An 18,069-nucleotide genomic window follows, 5' to 3' on the forward strand; every position below is an offset into this window, starting at 1 on the left:
AGCTAGTTTTATCCCTGGCCCTCAGAGGGTGAGGGAGAAGAAAAAAAGAAAAAACAAAGTATCAGTTTCATTGCTCCCATGATGGTGTATAAACCACAAACTTAACACACTTCAACCTTAACTCACAGCAGAGAGGGGAACCTGAAAAATGTTGCTTGTTTCAAGCAAGTGTGTGGGATCACCTCAACCCGCTTTCTATACATCAAAATGCCAAATCTTTCCTAGCTGCTCCTTAGCTGGTATCACAGCTTTTTTCCATTGCAAATCTGGGAGCAGCAAGAACAGGCTATGCTGGCCTGAAATAAATGGAATACAAACAGAAGGGGCTCGTGTAGGGATCGTGTTATTTAGTTTTACATTTAATCAGAAACTCCATTTGTTCAGTCATAGCTGCTGAAGAACAACAGGCTGCCACAAAGCCCAGAACATCCAGCAGACTGTCCCAGGATACACTGGATTGCCTCCAGAGGCTCTGTGTGCAGGATGCTGACTGGTAAAAAACACTGCTCAAATCTGCACATTAAATTTTTGTTTAGCTAAAGAACTGCCTATTTCAGGCTGCTGGGATATCTTAGGTTATGCTAATTACCCAATATTGAACTGTTACTTTTCTTTCTTTCTTTTTTAAAAAAAGACAAAACCAGCAAGAAATCATATGGCAACAGTTTCAAGGTGTGGTTTGCTTAAATTAATAACAGGTATGTGGAAAGATAATTAATATATTACATTTTCAGTCCACTGCAAACAGTAAAAATACCAAAGGTCCTAAAATTCAGTCTGAGTAAAATATTACTAAAACTCCCACCCTTACCCTAATAGGCTAAGACATGGCAACAAAATCACCCGCCCAATTATTAAAGAAACAGCAATGTTACCAAAAACAGCTGGCTAAATATACAGAACTACATCACCTAGGTTGAGTTTATTGCAAAACCAGGGAAGAGATAGCAAACCTGAAGTCCGTCTCCCACTTGTTCAGCTGTCAGCCACTCGTGCACACACACTCACTCACTCACACAGCACACAGCCTGGACACAGAAAGTCACTACCACTTTTGAGTTCCCACAGGCTCACAAGAAACGTTAAAACATTTCAGTAAAAAGTTAAAATGAGATCTTTTACCACAAGGACTATAAAATTCCCCCCTTACCCTTGGATTTCTAAGTTTGAGATTCTAAAAGCCATACATAAAAAGGGAAGAGTTATTTCAACAGCAGAAAGATTACCTTAAAAGTATCAAAGTCAGTCTAAGGAGAGTTAATACAACTGAAAAAAACTAAAATATAAGGAAACCTGCATCGCACAGTCAGTGCTTTCATTAACATTGTTGATAAGCTCTAAACCTCTAAATGTAGTAGAGCATTCATTGGTTTTGATGAACCTTTAATTCAGAAGTTACATTAGAAAAAACAATTGTAGCAATTCTTTTTAGCTGCTAGTTTCATGAGGAAAAAGTCCCTTTCAAAATTTCAATAAATAAGCTGACATGTAAAGTTAGTTGAGGTTGTCATGCAAGACAAGTTACATAACCAAGACTAACTCAATCTTTATAATAAAGGCAACTTGCATTCAAAAATGAACTTTACCCTTACAATTTTATTCAAAGGGTAAACATGAATTAACCCAGCTGTTTACCTGAATTACAAAAGTAACATGATTCAATATGAAAATAAGAAACTGTCTACAAATCTCTGACAGTAATAAATTGCAATATACAATGCATACAGGAGTTATACAGAGCAACAAACTCTTGTACAAAACAAAAATACTTTAATACCTTTAAAATCCAATTATTTCTTTAAAATCATCATGAAAAAGATTTGAGTCAGAACTCACACCTCAATTAGTCAAGCTTCTGGTAGCTACATTACAGCTATTTAATATACAAAGAGATAAATCTCTTCACCAGTCATTAAAACTGCCTCTTCGTTAGAGTTGTACAGGTTTTCTGTCTCGTGTTCCCAGATGGAAAGTTTTCTTCAAAATCATGAGAACTGAATTTGCTGAACACCAGAAATCTAGAGAAAGAAAATGCAAGCAGCCATGAATTCTCAGTGCTGGAGTGGCATGACAGCCACCACCAAAGGAACAAACTTCTGAAAAAAACAGCTGAACCAGTGTTTGAATTTCAGCAGCAGAAGGGAGAATAGGGGACAGGATACAGGATCATACCTGTTGATATGATGTTGTGTAGACCATAACATTCTGCTGTTGGCCATCTGTGGTTATTAAGCCTGCTGGCAACTGGTTAGCTGAAAGAAAGAGCATTTTAAAAATGTTAGGCAGTAACTGCTTGATAGACAAAGCCCTGTTTGATGTGTCTGTCACCATTAAATAATTGTGGTCCACTCCAGCACCACAGAGCCATTAATCTCCTGCGTTACCATCCTACACTGGTATAGTCACACTTCTTACCAAGTGTTACAATTGAACAAGTTTGCTCTCATTCAGAAAAAATACATAAATTCCAACTTAATTTTGCTCCCAGAGTAAGCAGAACGTCCATACCTGTACACAGGCAAGTGGAGTGGAGCTCACCACCCTGACTACTGAAAAGGCCATCTCCAGTGCTCAGTATCCCAAGAAACCCAGAGAACTCAGTTGGCTTTGTTTAAACACAAAGTCAGCACTCAAACATAGCCATGGGGAGGAAGTCAATTAAATCATTAAATAAATTGGGATCCATCAGGGGCTCCATAATATGGAAGCCCCATGGAAGGCAGAAGAGAAGAACAGGCAATGACAAAAAAATAAAAGGCACAGGCAGAGCTTGACATTGCACTGGTTGACTTCAGCATGTCCTTCAGCACACACACAAGAACTCTGATTTAACAGAGGAAAGAGGTGACCAACAAAAGGAGTAAAAAGTACTTCTGAGATACTCAGAGAAAACACCAGGAGTGATGCTCCAAGGTAAACTTCAGAACAGGTATATTGAGCTCTCACATTCAGCCGTACAACTGCTGTTTGGAAGCAAAGCGGCAAAGGTCTTAAATTGTAGGTTAAGTCACTGTAGCACAACATTTTCCCCTAGGACACAAACAATGGGCCTTTGTTCTTTCAGTTACTAAGTATAAACAACAAGATGTCCAACCAGTACAAAATTCTGAAAGCACAGCATAATCCTAAGGGTTTTCATTTGAAAGCTGATGCTTGAGGGTTTTGTAATTAGATTTTTGGTTGGTTGGGGTTGTTGTCTTTTTTTTTTTTTTTTTTTCCTTCCTCCTTCATTGAACAAATTTTCAATTGCCTCACTTGCAGGCTATGAGATGCATTAAGATCATAGTGAGAGTGACTCTGGCAGGTCCAAAATTTACTGCCCTTCAATGTGCATGTTCCAAATCCAACACAGTTTAATGGAGAGTCCCTGATCCAGCCCTGGCATGAGGCCACCACAGAGAGCTGTGGGTTATGCCACAGAAGCACAGCCATCATTGCTACTGCTGCAGTCACACCATCGTTCATCCCAGACACATCTATAGCTGCCCTTGTGGAAATACCTGCAGCACTTGACAAAATCACTTATATAACAATATAACAATATTTGGTTTTACTTTCTTCTACTGCTGCAACGTCTTTCCATCCTTAATCCTCCCAGGACATTTCTAAAGTTGCTTTTTTTCAAGTCACAGCAACCTCAAGTTTTTTCATAGAACACTCTGAGGGCTCCTAGGTCTGGAAATTAGGAATCTAAATCTAAATATTGCAAGGGATCTTTGCAATTCCTCTTCCAGGCTAGAAGAGGCCCACTGAGTCTGCACTGCTCTATGTAACCAAAGTCAAACTGAGAGCAAAGTGTATTTCCAATCCTGAAGAGGTCATTTTAGTCCTCAGGCTTTGAATTTTTGCTAGTTCAGTAGTTTACCAGTGATTTTAAACAGATATTTATCACATACTTAAACTAAATCTTGTCAGTAGATATGACTAGAGGTGTGCTTCCTAATTCCTCTTGTATCAGCCTAATATTCAACATTACCAACCCATAACATTTAAAAGCCAAGGTGGAGACTACATGGAAGAATCAGCACCAACAAAATCAGTGCAAATCCCAAAAACCTCTCGGGTTTTAATCCACAGTAAAAGGAAGAAAAATTACACTGAATGCACACGATAGTCTTCAACCTACACCTTCTAGCTGCCAATCTGTGCATCCTTTTGAATGTAAGATACATTAAGTTCTTTAAATTAGACAAAGGTGATTTTCTTCTCTGCCTCATTTCTCAAAGATGAGCTCCTTAAGTCAAGAGGAATTAATTTTACTTTTTTCCCCCAATAGTCTTGCAAGTAGAATGAATGGGGCCTAAATATGTAGCTACTGGGAAAAAGAAAAAAAAAAAAAAAAGGTTTGCACCTTTCATTACCTGTGTTTAAGTGTAGAGAAAAATACTAGCACTAATACATGCATGCATTTATAAATTTTCCACAACTGACAAGAGCTATTACTAGTCCAGGATATATTCCTCAAGTAAGGATGCTGATGCTTGATGGAAGAGCTGTTTTTATAAAAGCTGTAGTAATAACATAATAAATTAAAAAGTATTACTCACTAAATGCTTCTTCTGTGAGCTCCTCACTTAGACCGTCTCCAGTTGTAACTGTTCCCCCAATTCCCTTTTCTCCTTTCATTGCCTAAGAAGAAGGAGCACAAAAAAAGCAGAAAAAAAGCTTAAGATTTTTTTCAAAGCCCCTAGCTGAGGCTTTAGCCAAGGTTTGAAACTTGCAGAAGAATCACAGTGCAACAGCTGGAGCTTGAAATCCAAGATCTGTAAAACTCTGTGGGATTTGTGGATGTGCATATCACATAAGCATTTTTCATCTTTGCTGTACTCCTGAAACAAGAACTTGACAAACTAGGACTGTGTAGTTCCAAAAAAGGCTTTTCACCTTCTGCAGAAAGTTCAAAATCTGTGGTAATCCAGAAGGAGCAGTTACAAGAAATCACAGAATGTCACCTACCAAGAATGTGCAACATTTGCTTACCAACCACACACAAGCACCATAAACTAAGAGCTGACATTTAAAACCGAGATGTGGAATTTCTTCTCCCACATCAAGGACTACAGCCAGAAAGGAGATCAGCACAGAAAGCCAAGGCCCCCAGTCATCTGCATGCAGTTTTACAAGTTTGATGTTTTATGCTATTACAGAAGAACATCTAGAAAAATAATGTGGGCATAGAAAAGGGTTCTCTGCAACTGATTGCTGCAGACAAAATACACAGTTACAAAACAGAACTATTTCACTCTGAAGACACCCTGGCTGGAATGGAGATTTAAATCTCCTGAGCAAAGCTATTTAACCCATCCATGCAATTAAAACCCAACACAACCAGTCTGCTACCACAGCATCTATAATCTGTAAAAATGGTCAATGAAGAATGCGAGTAGCACAGAGCCACTTCAGACTTACTCAGTAGGGACTGGAACTAGTTAGGCAATATTTGCCTTTTTAATAAAAGCACATCCAGCACTATCACAGCACAGGCAACCGCTGCACAGAACTGGAAAAAGACAGCACACAGCACTACTCCAACTTTATTTTACACTTCCAGGTACTCAGTTATCAAGCAGATGACCTTCTGGGAAGGGGAAGCTTCAAGTGCTGTCAGCAAAACAAATACCATTAGCGAGTCTGACCTAAAAAAACCCCCTTAGGTTTACAAAATAAAGAAACTTTGAAGAACAACCTTATCTACTGTACTGCCAATTTAGACAGGGGGAGGCAGACGAGAACAGAAAACCCCAAGCAGAAGCAACTTCCTTTTTGAAAAGGTCTAAATTGCTGAAAGGAAGAAAGTCACTTTCTGCTAGGGAAGGGATAAATTAAACTGTTTGGATCACATACCTAGCATGTACTACATATCAAAAGCAAACTAAGGGACAGGCTAAAAAAAAAAAGTTAAAAACTCCATTGAAACAGATAGTTTTCCATGTAAATTATTATTCCAACATGAGAAAAACAGTTTTTTCTTTTGGAGATCTAAAGTCCAGACAAACAATAGGCATTAGGCCAGTTCCTCAGAGGATGCAGTCAGGACATATTGACTGAACCCAAAGATCGAATTAAACACTCTTAATAGGCACCTTTAAAAGAGCAGAGCAATTTACTACTGCCAGTATATTAGAGATTTATTCAGCTGAAAGCTTTAACTACTCTGAATCAGCAAGTCTAATCAAAATGCTTACTTCCTCCTTTTTCTCTTGACATCTTCTGGAATGCTTTTAAACATTACATTACTCCCTGACCAAGAGCTATGAGATAGTGTGCAAGTTACCCATTGTACAATTCCAACAACAGAGAGCCAAGGATAAACACAACCAGCTTAAATAAATGAGGAAATACCCATATATACCAACCTCTCTGAATTTTTGGAGGTATAACTTCAAAGGTTCAACATAGCTATCAAACCCCAAGGTAGACATGGCAAAGAGAATATCCTCTCCATTGATGGTCTTTCTTTTCTCTTGGTGACACCTCTCGCTTGCTTCTGATGTTATAAAGCTGATGAACTCACTTACACACTCTTGTACACACTCCTTTGCATCCTTAGCAATCTAGTAAGGAAAAAGTATCACAAAATCATTAATGAAGACACAAGACTCAAAAAAACCCTCACTACAAACCCCCCACAAAGAATACACCGGATAACAGAGGAAACATCCCCAAACCCAATGATAATACTCATTTAGGCAACACCTGCACAGCAAACCACTGGATGTCCTCACTGCTCTACGTAAGACTAGCAGTAACAAGATTTTCCCCATGTTTTACTATTTCAAGCAGCACAGCCAACTGCCAAGAACTTCTGAAGTCCTAAGCTCTGTACAGGCTTTTACAGAGCTTAACACAGATGCTTCTTGCTTTGTTTACCTATGTCTCTTCAAACCAGTTCATTACAATGTCACAGCCCACTTCCTCTTCGAGTGACCTGGTAGTTCCAGCCCCACTGCAGTAGATTCCCACAAATTCAGCAATGACAAGTATTTTCATCCTGCCCACATTCAAGGACTAGAATATACACCTGGCAGCAAGCTTTTCTAATGCTTTAGTATTCCGGTATAAATTGACCAAATGAGAATACAAATGAAGAAACATGTGCCTCTGGCAAGAATGAAATAAGTCAATTTTTTTTGTAAATTTGATTACAGTTTTCAGCTGGTCAGAAGTAATTTCCCCGACTAAAAATTACAGCAAGTATTACTCATGATTACTTGGGAAGCTGACAGAAGTTAACAAAAAGATCATAATAACTAAGATCCTTATTCTTCACATGAAAAGAACCTACAAACTTGAAGCAGCAACTGTGTGCAGAGTCTTCACTAGTTACTCTGGTATTTTCAGACACGTAGTGTGAGATTTTCAGAAGTCATCAGCCAGCAGCTTCCCTTGCAGTTTTTCACAAAAAACCATCCTGATTTTTCAAGATAGCTCTACATCCCATATGCTAAACTCTTGAGAAAAATCTCATCTTGATCACTAAAAATTTATGACAATATGGACTGGGGTAGAGTTTTTCACAGCAAAGTTATAAATGTGACATCCAGATCTCCAGAAAGCCCCGAAGACTGAAAATACAAGCAGATGCAAGTAAATTATGTCTTGCTTCTATTTAGAGTGATCTCCAAAAAGAGAGATCAGGTTTAGCTAGAGTAAATGTTACTGTGGCTGGACTTGCACTGGAATACAACAGAGAAACAGCAAGTCATAGGAGCCTTGCTAAGGTTTAAGATAAACAGGTAGAATGTTGAAATACTTATACAATCACCAGCTCAGCAGAATGCATTAAAAAGTCTATTCTTAGAAGTAAGAAATAAATAAGGCTTTCAACATCTGGCCTTATCTGCTCCACAGTATAAAGCAGACTTCTTAGGTCACTTGGGCATTTGGATATGAGGATATTCAGGTGATAGAAAGCCAACCATTCTCTTTCCTCCATGGCGAGCACTGGATTTCTATTTCAGCCAAAATTATTCACTTTTTTCCAAATTTTATGCACCTCAATGAAAGCAGACTAAATCTCTCAAGAGAATTGCATAGAAAATATTCTTAGTGATTGTCATCAAGTCTGATCCTTTAGGACTATTTCAGAGAACACATTTTAGAAAAAGGAAGCTCTTGAAAGCCCTATGAAGAACAGTTCTAGACACTCTTATTACAGCAGTTACTAAAAGCATTCATTCAGAAGTCTAAGAAAAATGGACTTTGTCTCAACTACCTCCTGCTCCTGGGGCTTTTTTCCCCCTTTCCTTTTATAATGCTTTTCTCCAATAAACCAGCATCATTTGGAAAAACATATTGTTTTAATCAGCTCAAGTTCACTGAGAGGAAAGAATACAAGCCATTAACACATTTTCTTTACCAGATGACAGTATTACCTTTCCTGTTTGGGGTATGGCATTTTTCATTATCCTTGCCACGTTTGCAATTGGAAGATATATATCTTGTTCTCTAAAACTCTCTTTTGAGCCATTTGTATCTTCATGATCATTCATGCTGTCTTCTGTGTCTAATGAAATGAAGAAAAGTTAACAAATTATATTTGATAGACAGGAGGCAATAATTCAGTTTAAAATCTTACACTGGAGGATGAAGACCTTTGAGAGCACAGTGTGTTAATATCATAGAAATAATTTTAAAAATAGATGCAACATCAGGGTATCTTTATCAAGATAGCATTTTATCACATTACACACAGAAGTGTACATGGCTGCTGCTCACCAACCATTCTTAATGCCATGTCAAAATACAAATTGTTTCCTAGAACATCAATTTTTTTTGTCATCCCCTCAAGGTCTCTGTGCCAACATCAAAAAATCCAACTTCCTCCCTTCAGACTGCAAAAAAGAAAAAGCTTTATAGAGTGAGGCATTATGAAAACAATGGCAAATTTTTGCCTGAGAAAAGATAGCAGAGAATGATATAAGAACTGAAGAAAATATATGTTTTTTTTATATATATGTATTTACACACACAGAGAGAAATAGTAGTATTTACTCCCATTTCTTACCATCGTGAGGCTGTATCACGTAGTGACTGCCACCAATGTAATCTCCAGCAATTCCTAACTGAGAGGCATCTGTTGTGGAGCTGTCACCATCCATCTACAATCAGAAGGAGGAAACCTTTCAGGTGTGATTGTTACATCACTAAGTGCAGCCATTACTCAAACCCAGCACATTAATTAAACTATGAGATCAATTTATACAAAGCATAAATATATTGTTACTGGAGAACAGCATCCCCACTGTCATTCCTGAGTTTTACTGACAGTGGAAATATTCAACTGTTTTATAAGGCTTCCCAAAAAACTCAGCCAGAGGCACAGGGCATGCACAGAATCATTTGGTTCATGTAGAACTTAGATAGCTCCTGTGAGAGTCTGACCAGAACATGCAGGTGTCTCTGAACAACCCTCAAAACCTACACCAGCCCCCTGTTCACTGAACATTTCACCTATTAATTACTACAGAGAGTGCATCTTTCACTCACCTTTCCCCTCCATGCTGGTTTGTCAAGCCCACTGACAAACTTCTAGCCAGACCACAGGACCAGCTCTGCATCCTCATCCTCCCTGAGATACCAGTTACTGCTATGTGCCTTCTGAGTCATGTTTTAGCATTCCCTGGTCCTGCCCTTCCTTACTCTCTGGGCATCCTTAGGTGCTCCTCTCTCAATGTTCTGATGTGGTGGCCAACAAGACTTCTTCATGAGGCTTTGAAGATGGGGGCAGTCACAGTTTAACAGGTAACTTAAATGCCAGGAGAAAAAAAGGAAGCCAAATGAGCCTGTATTTCCCTCCTTCTTACTGAAGAGCTACACACAGAGCCACTAGGGAGGCAGAGCCCAGCTGACTGCACTCTCTGACCCCACACCCACTGTGTGGGTACCTTGGTGTCTGAAGGATCACATGGTTGTTGCCAGTGAGACCACAGAGCTCAGGTTTTTGCACACCCATTAGCCTGAAGAGGGAAGGAAGGAAGGAGGGAGAAGTAATGTTGTACTATTTTTACACATACCCAGAAATACGATCATTTAACCTCTCACTAACCTGCACTTTGCTTGTGGCCACAGGGCTGAGTCTCACTTTGAAGCCTTCAAGCAAGGCCCAGTGCCACACTTGGCCATAGGTGCACAAATAATGTGAGCACTGCTCACATTCCAACAAAAGCTGGACAGAGCCTTAGGAGCTGCTCAAGAGAGAAAGACTCTTCCAGCTCTTCTTCGCTGTACAGAATATTATACACACTTTTATACTTCAGGTCCCTTTTGCTGAGCTGTTGTAAACCAGCTTCACTTCTCACACAGCAGCTCTACCCAGAGGAATGGCAGTATTGCAGGCATTAACCTTCCACATGCCAACCTTTACATAAATTCACTTTGTCCACATTTTGCAAATGCTTTCTTGGGAGATTTATCTTTCCTGTTCAATCTCCCAAAGGCTCTGCAGTTTGCTTTCTCAGCTTACTGCAATGACAATACAAGGACATCACAATCCTGCATGTCATGATCACAAAAACTGACATCATACATCATTAAGAGAACTGTGCCTTTCTCATCCTTCTGCACTTGGAAACAATTAAAATTGTACTCTGGTAAATTCCAAAAGCTACTTCCAAATTTAAGTTAGGGTTTTCTGGTAGTCTTGTTCTCAGTTTCGGCTCTCTGATCCCTACTAGAATTTAATTCAGTATCTCAACAATCCTTACTCAGCCCCAGTACAAGATATTTTAAATATCTGGATCTTTTTTTCCCCTCTCTTTTTTTCAATCCTCTGTGAAACATTTCTTCTAAATTATTTCCTTCCTCCAGGGTTGCAATATTCTTCAAATTTCTGCCATGATGGTTTTTGCACACCTCTGCAGGCTACTCTATCCGACCCAGCAACACTAAGAAATCATCTTGATTTCATTAGCCCAGCTTGCCTTCAAAAGACAATTCCTGCTTGAATCTCTTTCAAACCTCTGCTGCATCTACAGACAGTTTTGGTCATATTAGACTAATGCATCCTCAAGGTAATACCTTTGCATCTATTCTTTTCTGTGTGCACATTTCCTGATCTACTTACAGGATGTATTATTTCACCATTAGTGGGAATTTGCGTGGACGTTTATCAGCACTATGAATCTAAAACAGTGATTAGCAAAATCGACAGGAAAAGGCTTGCAACAGAAAAAGGCAGATCTGACTCAGATAAAGAAAACAGGCACTGACAGCTTAACATCTACTGATTATTACTTCTGTTGGTATTACTTGAAGGAAGATTTTTAGCTGCCAGGACAACCTTGGGACAAGAGATTAGGGACAGCACTAACACCCTCCTGCATAATGCTCAGCATAACCAGGTCCTGATCCAGGAGCACAGGATAATTCATACTGCAAGTAGCCTTGGGAGTTCTCTACTAAAAGCAGAGTTAGCTCAGAGCAGAGCACTCAGGATGTTCTCCAGCTGTATCTTGAAGGCAACCACAGACAGAACCTGCCCAGCTGCCCCACGAGCCCCCTCCTCAGCCTGGCTGAGCTCCCTGTGAGGGAAGGAGTGGATCTCAGCTCACTACCTCCATCCAAGGAAGCTGATGGAAGAACTTCAGCCAGACTTGTCATTCAATTCAAATCTCAATCCAGGCATCTGAATATAGCAACTGTAATTAATATGCCATCCAAGTCACCCTACTAGTATTTCTTTGAGCCCAAGGGATGACAAACATGACCTTGCAGGAAAATGTGGCCACTGCTATCCCAGTCATCTCATAACAAACAGTTACACACTCGCAAATTACAGTTTTCATTTCAGATGTTGGAAACTCCAGCCAATCACCACATTATCTGATTGTCAAGCTCAGCACAAGCTCTCTAATACATACAACACAGTTCAGAAAATAAAAAACACTGTTCTCACTACGCTGTTGCTACTTAATCCCCTTTCTTTAAACAAACAAACAAAACCTCCAAACCATCAATAAAACCCCTCCAAAACCATGACACAAACTAAATTCTGTGTCCCTCAAGTTGCCCTGGAAAGGCAGAAGTCCAATGCAGCACAGGAGCAACACTTGCCTACGCTGATTGCAGACACTGGGAGACTAAAAAGGCCAACAGTTCTTATGTCGGCCCGTTTAATAGGAAAACCTACTACTTTAGATTGAAGCAGATGCTACAACAGGCAAAATTCAGAAGATCCAATCCTAAAAGGCTCAGGTGGGCAAGAACTCTCCTCTCAGATTTTGCTTTAGACTGCTGCGCTGTTACAACTTGCTTTAAAGTAGCCACTTGCAGATTATACGTCACATTTGCATGGCAGTTTCAGCATGCAAACATTGCAATGCCTTTTAATACAAGACCATCTCCTGCCTCTGTATGGCTGCCAAACTGCACAGGGGAGGGTTTCCAACACCTCAGTCCTCCAGCAGCAAGTGCTGTGCACAACTGCAGGAAGCAATTACTACAGGTTGTACATTATCCTCAGCCTCCAGTGCCAGGAAGACACTGAACCTCCTTTGTGCATACACAGGGACTGAATCGAGACTGAGAGCTAAGTATATGAGAAGTGACATGTCAGTCTCTAAAATGACCATGCCACTATCTGATTTTGTCAACAACCAGGGAAAATAAACAAGCACAGGACACAAACATTCAGCGCTACACTGCAAAAGGAAAATCTGAATACACAGCAGCAGCACAATGTTTTCTGTTAGGTTTTTCTATCTCTAATAAAAAAGCAATATTACTAGAGATATACAAACTACTTGATGCATGAAAATTAAAGAAATATGTTAAAAGAGAAACATTCCAAGGGTATCAAAGAAAGTTCATTGATAAGATGCAAGTGAACGAACATACAGGTTTACACTGACATCTGGTATAAATATTCTGGAGGATGCTTAAAAACATTTGCTCCTGTCAGCTGCCCACAACTCAGACTGTTTCTATAACATGTCTATACTAAACTAATAAAACATCAGTATCTCAAAGTAAATCTTGCATGCTGTTTAATCTTATAAGCTTTCTTGAGAATGCAGTCAGTATCAGTGGCTCAGCTAAATGATAACTAAAGAATGCAAGCCCAAAGCTGCTAGCACTGAGAAAGGACTAAAGCTTGTATCAGTATAAAAGGAAAAACAAAGAAGAAGAAAATAAATCGAAGAACCAAGGTTTTTGTTTTCAGAACAGGGAATTTATCTGGCAGTGAGTATTTCATGTGGTTTTTTTTTCACCCGGTCTCCCAAAATTGCTACCTTACAAGAGGGGCAGTAGAAAATGATATGCAATGAAATGAAGCACTTGGTACACATTCCATGCAGTCATGCTTGCCAAAGAAGCAGGACAGAAACAATAACTAAACCTGTAGGTAGTAACCACATCATTCATTTTGCCACACCTTACCAGGACAGATGTAAAGCTGTGAATCAGTACATGACAGCAGATACAATGTTTTATTGGAGCTATCTGCACTCTCTTCTGTTAGGCACAAAGATTTTTCAATTGAAAATACACCTTCAATTTCCTTTTATTTTTCAGTGACTTCTGGGAGCCCTAATTTCCCACTGAATTCTCACCTGCAGCAAGAAATACCAACTGGTGAATGCATTCCCAGGACATTGTTCCAGCAATTACACAAAAAATAGAACGCTAAACCCCTTAGCACATAGCTAGAACAAAACCAGATGCTGCACTCTCTCTCCATCTCGGGCTTCTCTAATCCCTTACGTTCAGTGTTTTCCCTCAGAGCAGAATAACACTGGGAAAAGCAGACTGATGTTGAGAGGACCAGACAGTGTCACCGAGGCTCATTAGCATCTGGGCTGTACCAGGACCTTCCCCTGGCTCACAGGGAGGAAACTTTCCCTTATGGAACCCAAAGAGGGCACTGCCCCCTTTCCACCTCCCCAGTGCGTGGAACATTCTATCAGCTTTCTGTCTTATCTTACAAGCCCCAGGGCCACTGACCACAGGGCCCCTTGACGTGGATCTGGCTGTGCTGGAGCAGCTGGTGGCTCCTTCCCAGGCTGGCTAACATCCACAAGCACTGTTAGCTCCAATGTACACAGCTGGGCTAAAACCTCACGTATTTTCACATCAAGGAGTGGGTCAGTGATACAGAGCAAGCAGGAGAAACCGAGTTTCCTTCCACACATTCTCTTTTTTGGCAGTAGAAGAGGGAAGCTGGAGGGGAAAATACACAAGATGAGCAGAGGAATAGAGGCAGCTTAGTTGCTTTTGCAGAAGCTGGAAGAGGAAAGCAGTGCTGAACACACTGCACCAGCACCTCCTTCCTTCATCAACCTGACTCAAATCCCCATATTACCTTTCAATAATCAGGTTTTGATACTTTTCTAGCATTTTTGTGAAAAACTGATCTTATCTGTTTATTAAAGGAGCAATCCATAAATGCTGTCTTTTTCCTTTTGGGAGTTTGATAACATCTTTAAGTCCATTATTTTTCCTTTGTCGTGGTAGTAACTCAAGTATGCCAAGCAGCTTTTTCCTCTCAAGCAACAGGGCAAGCAAGAGTTTCAAAACCTAGTTCAGACCAGACCATTATTTTCAGGCAAAACTGTTGAATTTGCTGAGGCTTGCTTTTATTCTACCAATGTTGTTTACCCATATTGTATATGGGTCTATATGTAGTATATACGTAGTCGTGTTTTGCTCTTTTTACGAGCACCCTGCCACTAAAACATCCATTTCCAAATATTAAGCTTCTTTAAAATAGTACTGCAAAACTCAGTACTAACAGTCAGGTTTCTTTCTAAGCAAAACTTTAAAGGTGGAGTGACATTACAATTACGTTTGAAAGCATCAAAGAAAGAACCTTGCAAACCTTTTTAAAATGTTGACAAAACAAAGTACCGGACTTTCAAAGTTTCAGTGCCTAATGTCTCATATCTTGACATTATCTTAACCATTCTTTTTCATTCAATTTCTGAACATTGCCTCTCTTTATGCAATTATTACCACAAATAAAAGAGTTAAGCTTTGAACTGCTGTGACTGTCAAATCCTGAAGCCCAAAGAGTAACATCCAGTGCTCCTAACTTCTCCCAATATAATGCCACAGCTGTAAATGCCAGCAGCCAAAACCATGTATAACCACCCGCTCAATGCACAGCACAAAAGCAACTCACACAGGCCTCAAAATGATTCAGACTGAGCCATCTTGGGTGTCCTAGAGAATTGCAGATGGGTCCTGCCTTTACTGTCATGCCACAGGCCACATAAGCAAAAAAAAAAAAAAAACACCAAAAAAAAAAAACAGAGAAAGCAACCACTAGCTAATTGTTTAGGAACAGTATGCTAATGATTATATATAGACACCATTTCTCCATTCCTGCAAGCCAATTAAAGACAGACTCTGAATACTGCCCAAATCGGCGCCTGCCTTTTTCCTTTTTCCTACCATTTTGCCAGAGCTTCTTTTGAGAAAGCTGATTTTTTTTTTTAATGGCAATAACTGCCATCTACCAAGATGCCAAGGAAAGGTTACTACATGTAACAGAGTCCATGAATGGACCAAAATCCAGATTTCTGTGTTCCTCACTGCCTAGAAATGTTCGGATCATTGTTCTCAATAACTTTGCCATCCCAAAAGCAAGCCAAGTACACTTTGACCTGACACTTTTTTCCAGAACAAAATCTTTTTGGTTAATCCTCAAAGAAATTTGTAAAGCTAGAAGTTGATTTTCTACTACTGCTGTAATGCAGAACATATATTACAGTCATAGAAACATTACTAGAACACATGGATTTTTTTGTTGTTTTCCAACAGGATAGTCTGTGAATATGACAGTATTCTTCAGGACCACCAACTACATAATTTCTGGATGCAGAACAGTGGCTAGCACACACAGGTCTACCCAAGAACACCTGCCACACAGAGAAAAGTTGTGTAGACATCGATAACGGCAGGGTCCCGTCTCTCTCCCATCTGTCATGTGTGACACAGGACAAGAGCTGACGCCACCCAGCTGCTTCTGTGCCACTTCGAGCCGATCGATCCCATTCCCCGATTTCATGCCCTTCAGCGATGCAAACACAACCAGCGCTGAGGCACGGGGGACACCTTCCTACCAACACCAAGAGCCCCCGAGCCTTCCTGGCCCCTACATCTGTCCGAGAGGCAACTCGTCTACCGTGACCCCTTGTTTACAAACGGCACAAGACGACGAGTCCTCAGTTAATCAGCAACTTTATTGTCGGTCACCTCGGCTGGGATTTCCGCGCTGCCCGCACCTGCCGGGCCCGGCCCGGCGCCTCAGCCCGCCGAGGCCTCGCATTCCCGCCCGCTCGGCCAGCCGCCGGCCGGCACCACATCCCGGGGCCTCGCCCTACGCTCCTCATCCCCGCAAAACACCGCCGAACCTTCCAGGAAATTTCGGTCCCCACAGCGGCGCCGGGGGGTCCGGGAGGAGGAGCGGGAGGAGAGAGCGGGCCGCTGTGGAGCCGCTGCCCGGCCGCCGGCCCGCCCGGGGGCCGTGGGCGTGGTGGGGGTCCCGGCCATCGCTCCCGCGGCGAGGGGAGGGGGCTCGGCCGGGCGGACACAAAAGAGCACGGAGCCCCCTCCGCCCGGCGCGGCCGCCACAAAGCCTCGGCCCCGGGACGCGGCCCCGGCGGGATGGCGGGAGGCCGTGCGCCCCGCGAAGCGGTGCGGGCTGCCGGCCGGCCGCGGGGCAGCTCCGCCTGCCGCCCCCAGCCCCGCCTAGGCCGCAAAATGGAGCCGGAGCGGGGAGGGCCCCGCGGACAGAGCGGGACAAGCGGCGGTGGCAGCGGCCCCGCCGACACCCCCGCCGCCGCGGCCTCCCTCCCTCGCCCGCCCGCCGCGCTCCGCTCCCCACCCGCCCACCCCGCTCGGCTCCCCGGCCGCGCGGCCCCCGCGGCTCCGGCCGCACAAAGCGACGCGCGGCCGGTGCGGGGCCCGGGGCGGCAGCCCCGCACTTCCTGGTGCCCGCGGCGGCGGCGCGGCGGCGGCGCCGGGGCCCGGGGAGGGAGACGGACATTTCATTCGAGCCTGCGGTGGAACCGGTTACCAATCATTGGCCGGAGCCAGGCACAAACCTCCAGTGCGGCCCTGGTTGGCTCCCTCCGCAAATCGGCTGTTTGGTTGGACGGAAAATGGCTGCGAAGGAACCAGTCCCAGCGCGGAGCCCCGCTTCCCGCAGCCGGGCTGCCCTCCCTCCGCGCCGCCTCCCCGCCACTCGCGCCGGCTCTTCCCTCAGCGCGCGCCCTCCCGCCGGGCCGGCCCTGCCCGCCTCCTTTATGGAGCGGCCGGGCCGGGGGCGCCGGGCCCGCCCCCCCCGCGGGCCGGGGCTGCGGCTGGGGGCCGGGGCTGCCACAGGGCCGGGGCTGCCACACAGGGCTGTGCCTGCCACACAGGGCTGTGCCTGCCACAGGGCTGTACCTGCGGCTGGGGGCCGGGGCTGCCACAGGGCTGTAGCTGCCGCTCAGGGCTGTACCTGCCACAGGGCTGTAGCTGCGGCTGAGGGCTGTACCTGCCACAGGGCCGGGGCTGCCACAGGGCTGTACCTGCCACAGGGCTGTAGCTGCGGCTGGGGGCCGGGGCTGCCACAGGGCTGTGCCTGCCGCTCAGGGCTGTACCTGCCACAGGGCCGGGGCTGCCACAGGGCTGTACCTGCCGCTCAGGGCTGTACCTGCCACAGCGAGCCGGGGCTGCGGCTGGGGGCTGTAGCTGCCGCTGAGGGCTGTAGCTGCCCCTGAGGGCTGTAGCTGCCACAGGGCTGTACCTGCACAGGGCTGTACCTGCACAGGGCTGTACCTGCACAGGGCTCGGCCCGCGGGCCTGCTGCTGGCGATTGTGGAGCGGGGCCTCTGACCCGGGGCAGCTCTTCCCTGAGGCCTCGGTCTCACAGACTCACAAATGGGTCAGGTTGGAAGGGACCACAGTGTGTCAGCTGGTCCAACCTCCCTGCTCAGGCAGGGTCACCCTAGAGCACAAAGCACAGGACTGCACCCAGGCTGTTCTGGGATATCTCTGGTGAGGGAGACTCGTGTGTCTCTGGGCAGCCTGTTCCAGTGTGTGGTCACCACACAATAAAGGTCTCCCTAATGTTCAGGTGGA

At 43.6% G+C, this 18,069-nt stretch overlaps 1 protein-coding gene across 3 annotated transcripts; it reads right to left on the bottom strand.

The window, feature by feature from the left end:
• Positions 1-1,366: 1,366 nt before the first annotated feature.
• NFYB (nuclear transcription factor Y subunit beta) lies at positions 1,367-17,203 on the bottom strand. Of its 3 annotated transcripts, none has more exons than XM_066319960.1 (7): positions 17,021-17,150; positions 9,008-9,101; positions 8,376-8,506; positions 6,357-6,554; positions 4,548-4,629; positions 2,173-2,252; positions 1,367-2,018 (listed from the first exon to the last, which is right to left on the bottom strand). In XM_066319960.1, the coding sequence occupies exons 2-7, from the start codon at positions 9,099-9,101 to the stop codon at positions 1,986-1,988; spliced, it is 618 nt and encodes a 205-aa protein (XP_066176057.1). In that variant the 5' UTR covers positions 17,021-17,150; the 3' UTR covers positions 1,367-1,985. The 3 variants fall into 3 exon arrangements, with proteins under 3 accessions (XP_066176057.1, XP_066176058.1, XP_066176059.1); XM_066319961.1 differs by lacking the exon at positions 17,021-17,150 and adding an exon at positions 9,490-9,737; XM_066319962.1 differs by having other exon boundaries at positions 1,577-2,018; positions 17,049-17,203.
• Positions 17,204-18,069: the final 866 nt, after the last annotated feature.

Source organism: Sylvia atricapilla, chromosome 5, assembly GCF_009819655.1.
Source record: "Sylvia atricapilla isolate bSylAtr1 chromosome 5, bSylAtr1.pri, whole genome shotgun sequence".
NCBI lineage: Eukaryota > Metazoa > Chordata > Aves > Passeriformes > Sylviidae > Sylvia > Sylvia atricapilla.

Bases quoted from the DNA above. Each gene is read 5' to 3' on its own strand.
- NFYB (XM_066319960.1), bottom strand. From the start codon at position 9,101: ATGGATGGTGACAGCTCCACAACAGATGCCTCTCAGTTAGGAATTGCT. The intron at 8,507-9,007 runs GTAAGAAATGGG...TCATTTCATTAG, and splicing joins CGTGATACAGCCTCACGATG to ACACAGAAGACAGCATGAAT. The intron at 2,253-4,547 runs GTGAGTAATACT...TCTTTCTTTCAG, and splicing joins GCTCACAGAAGAAGCATTTA to CTAACCAGTTGCCAGCAGGC.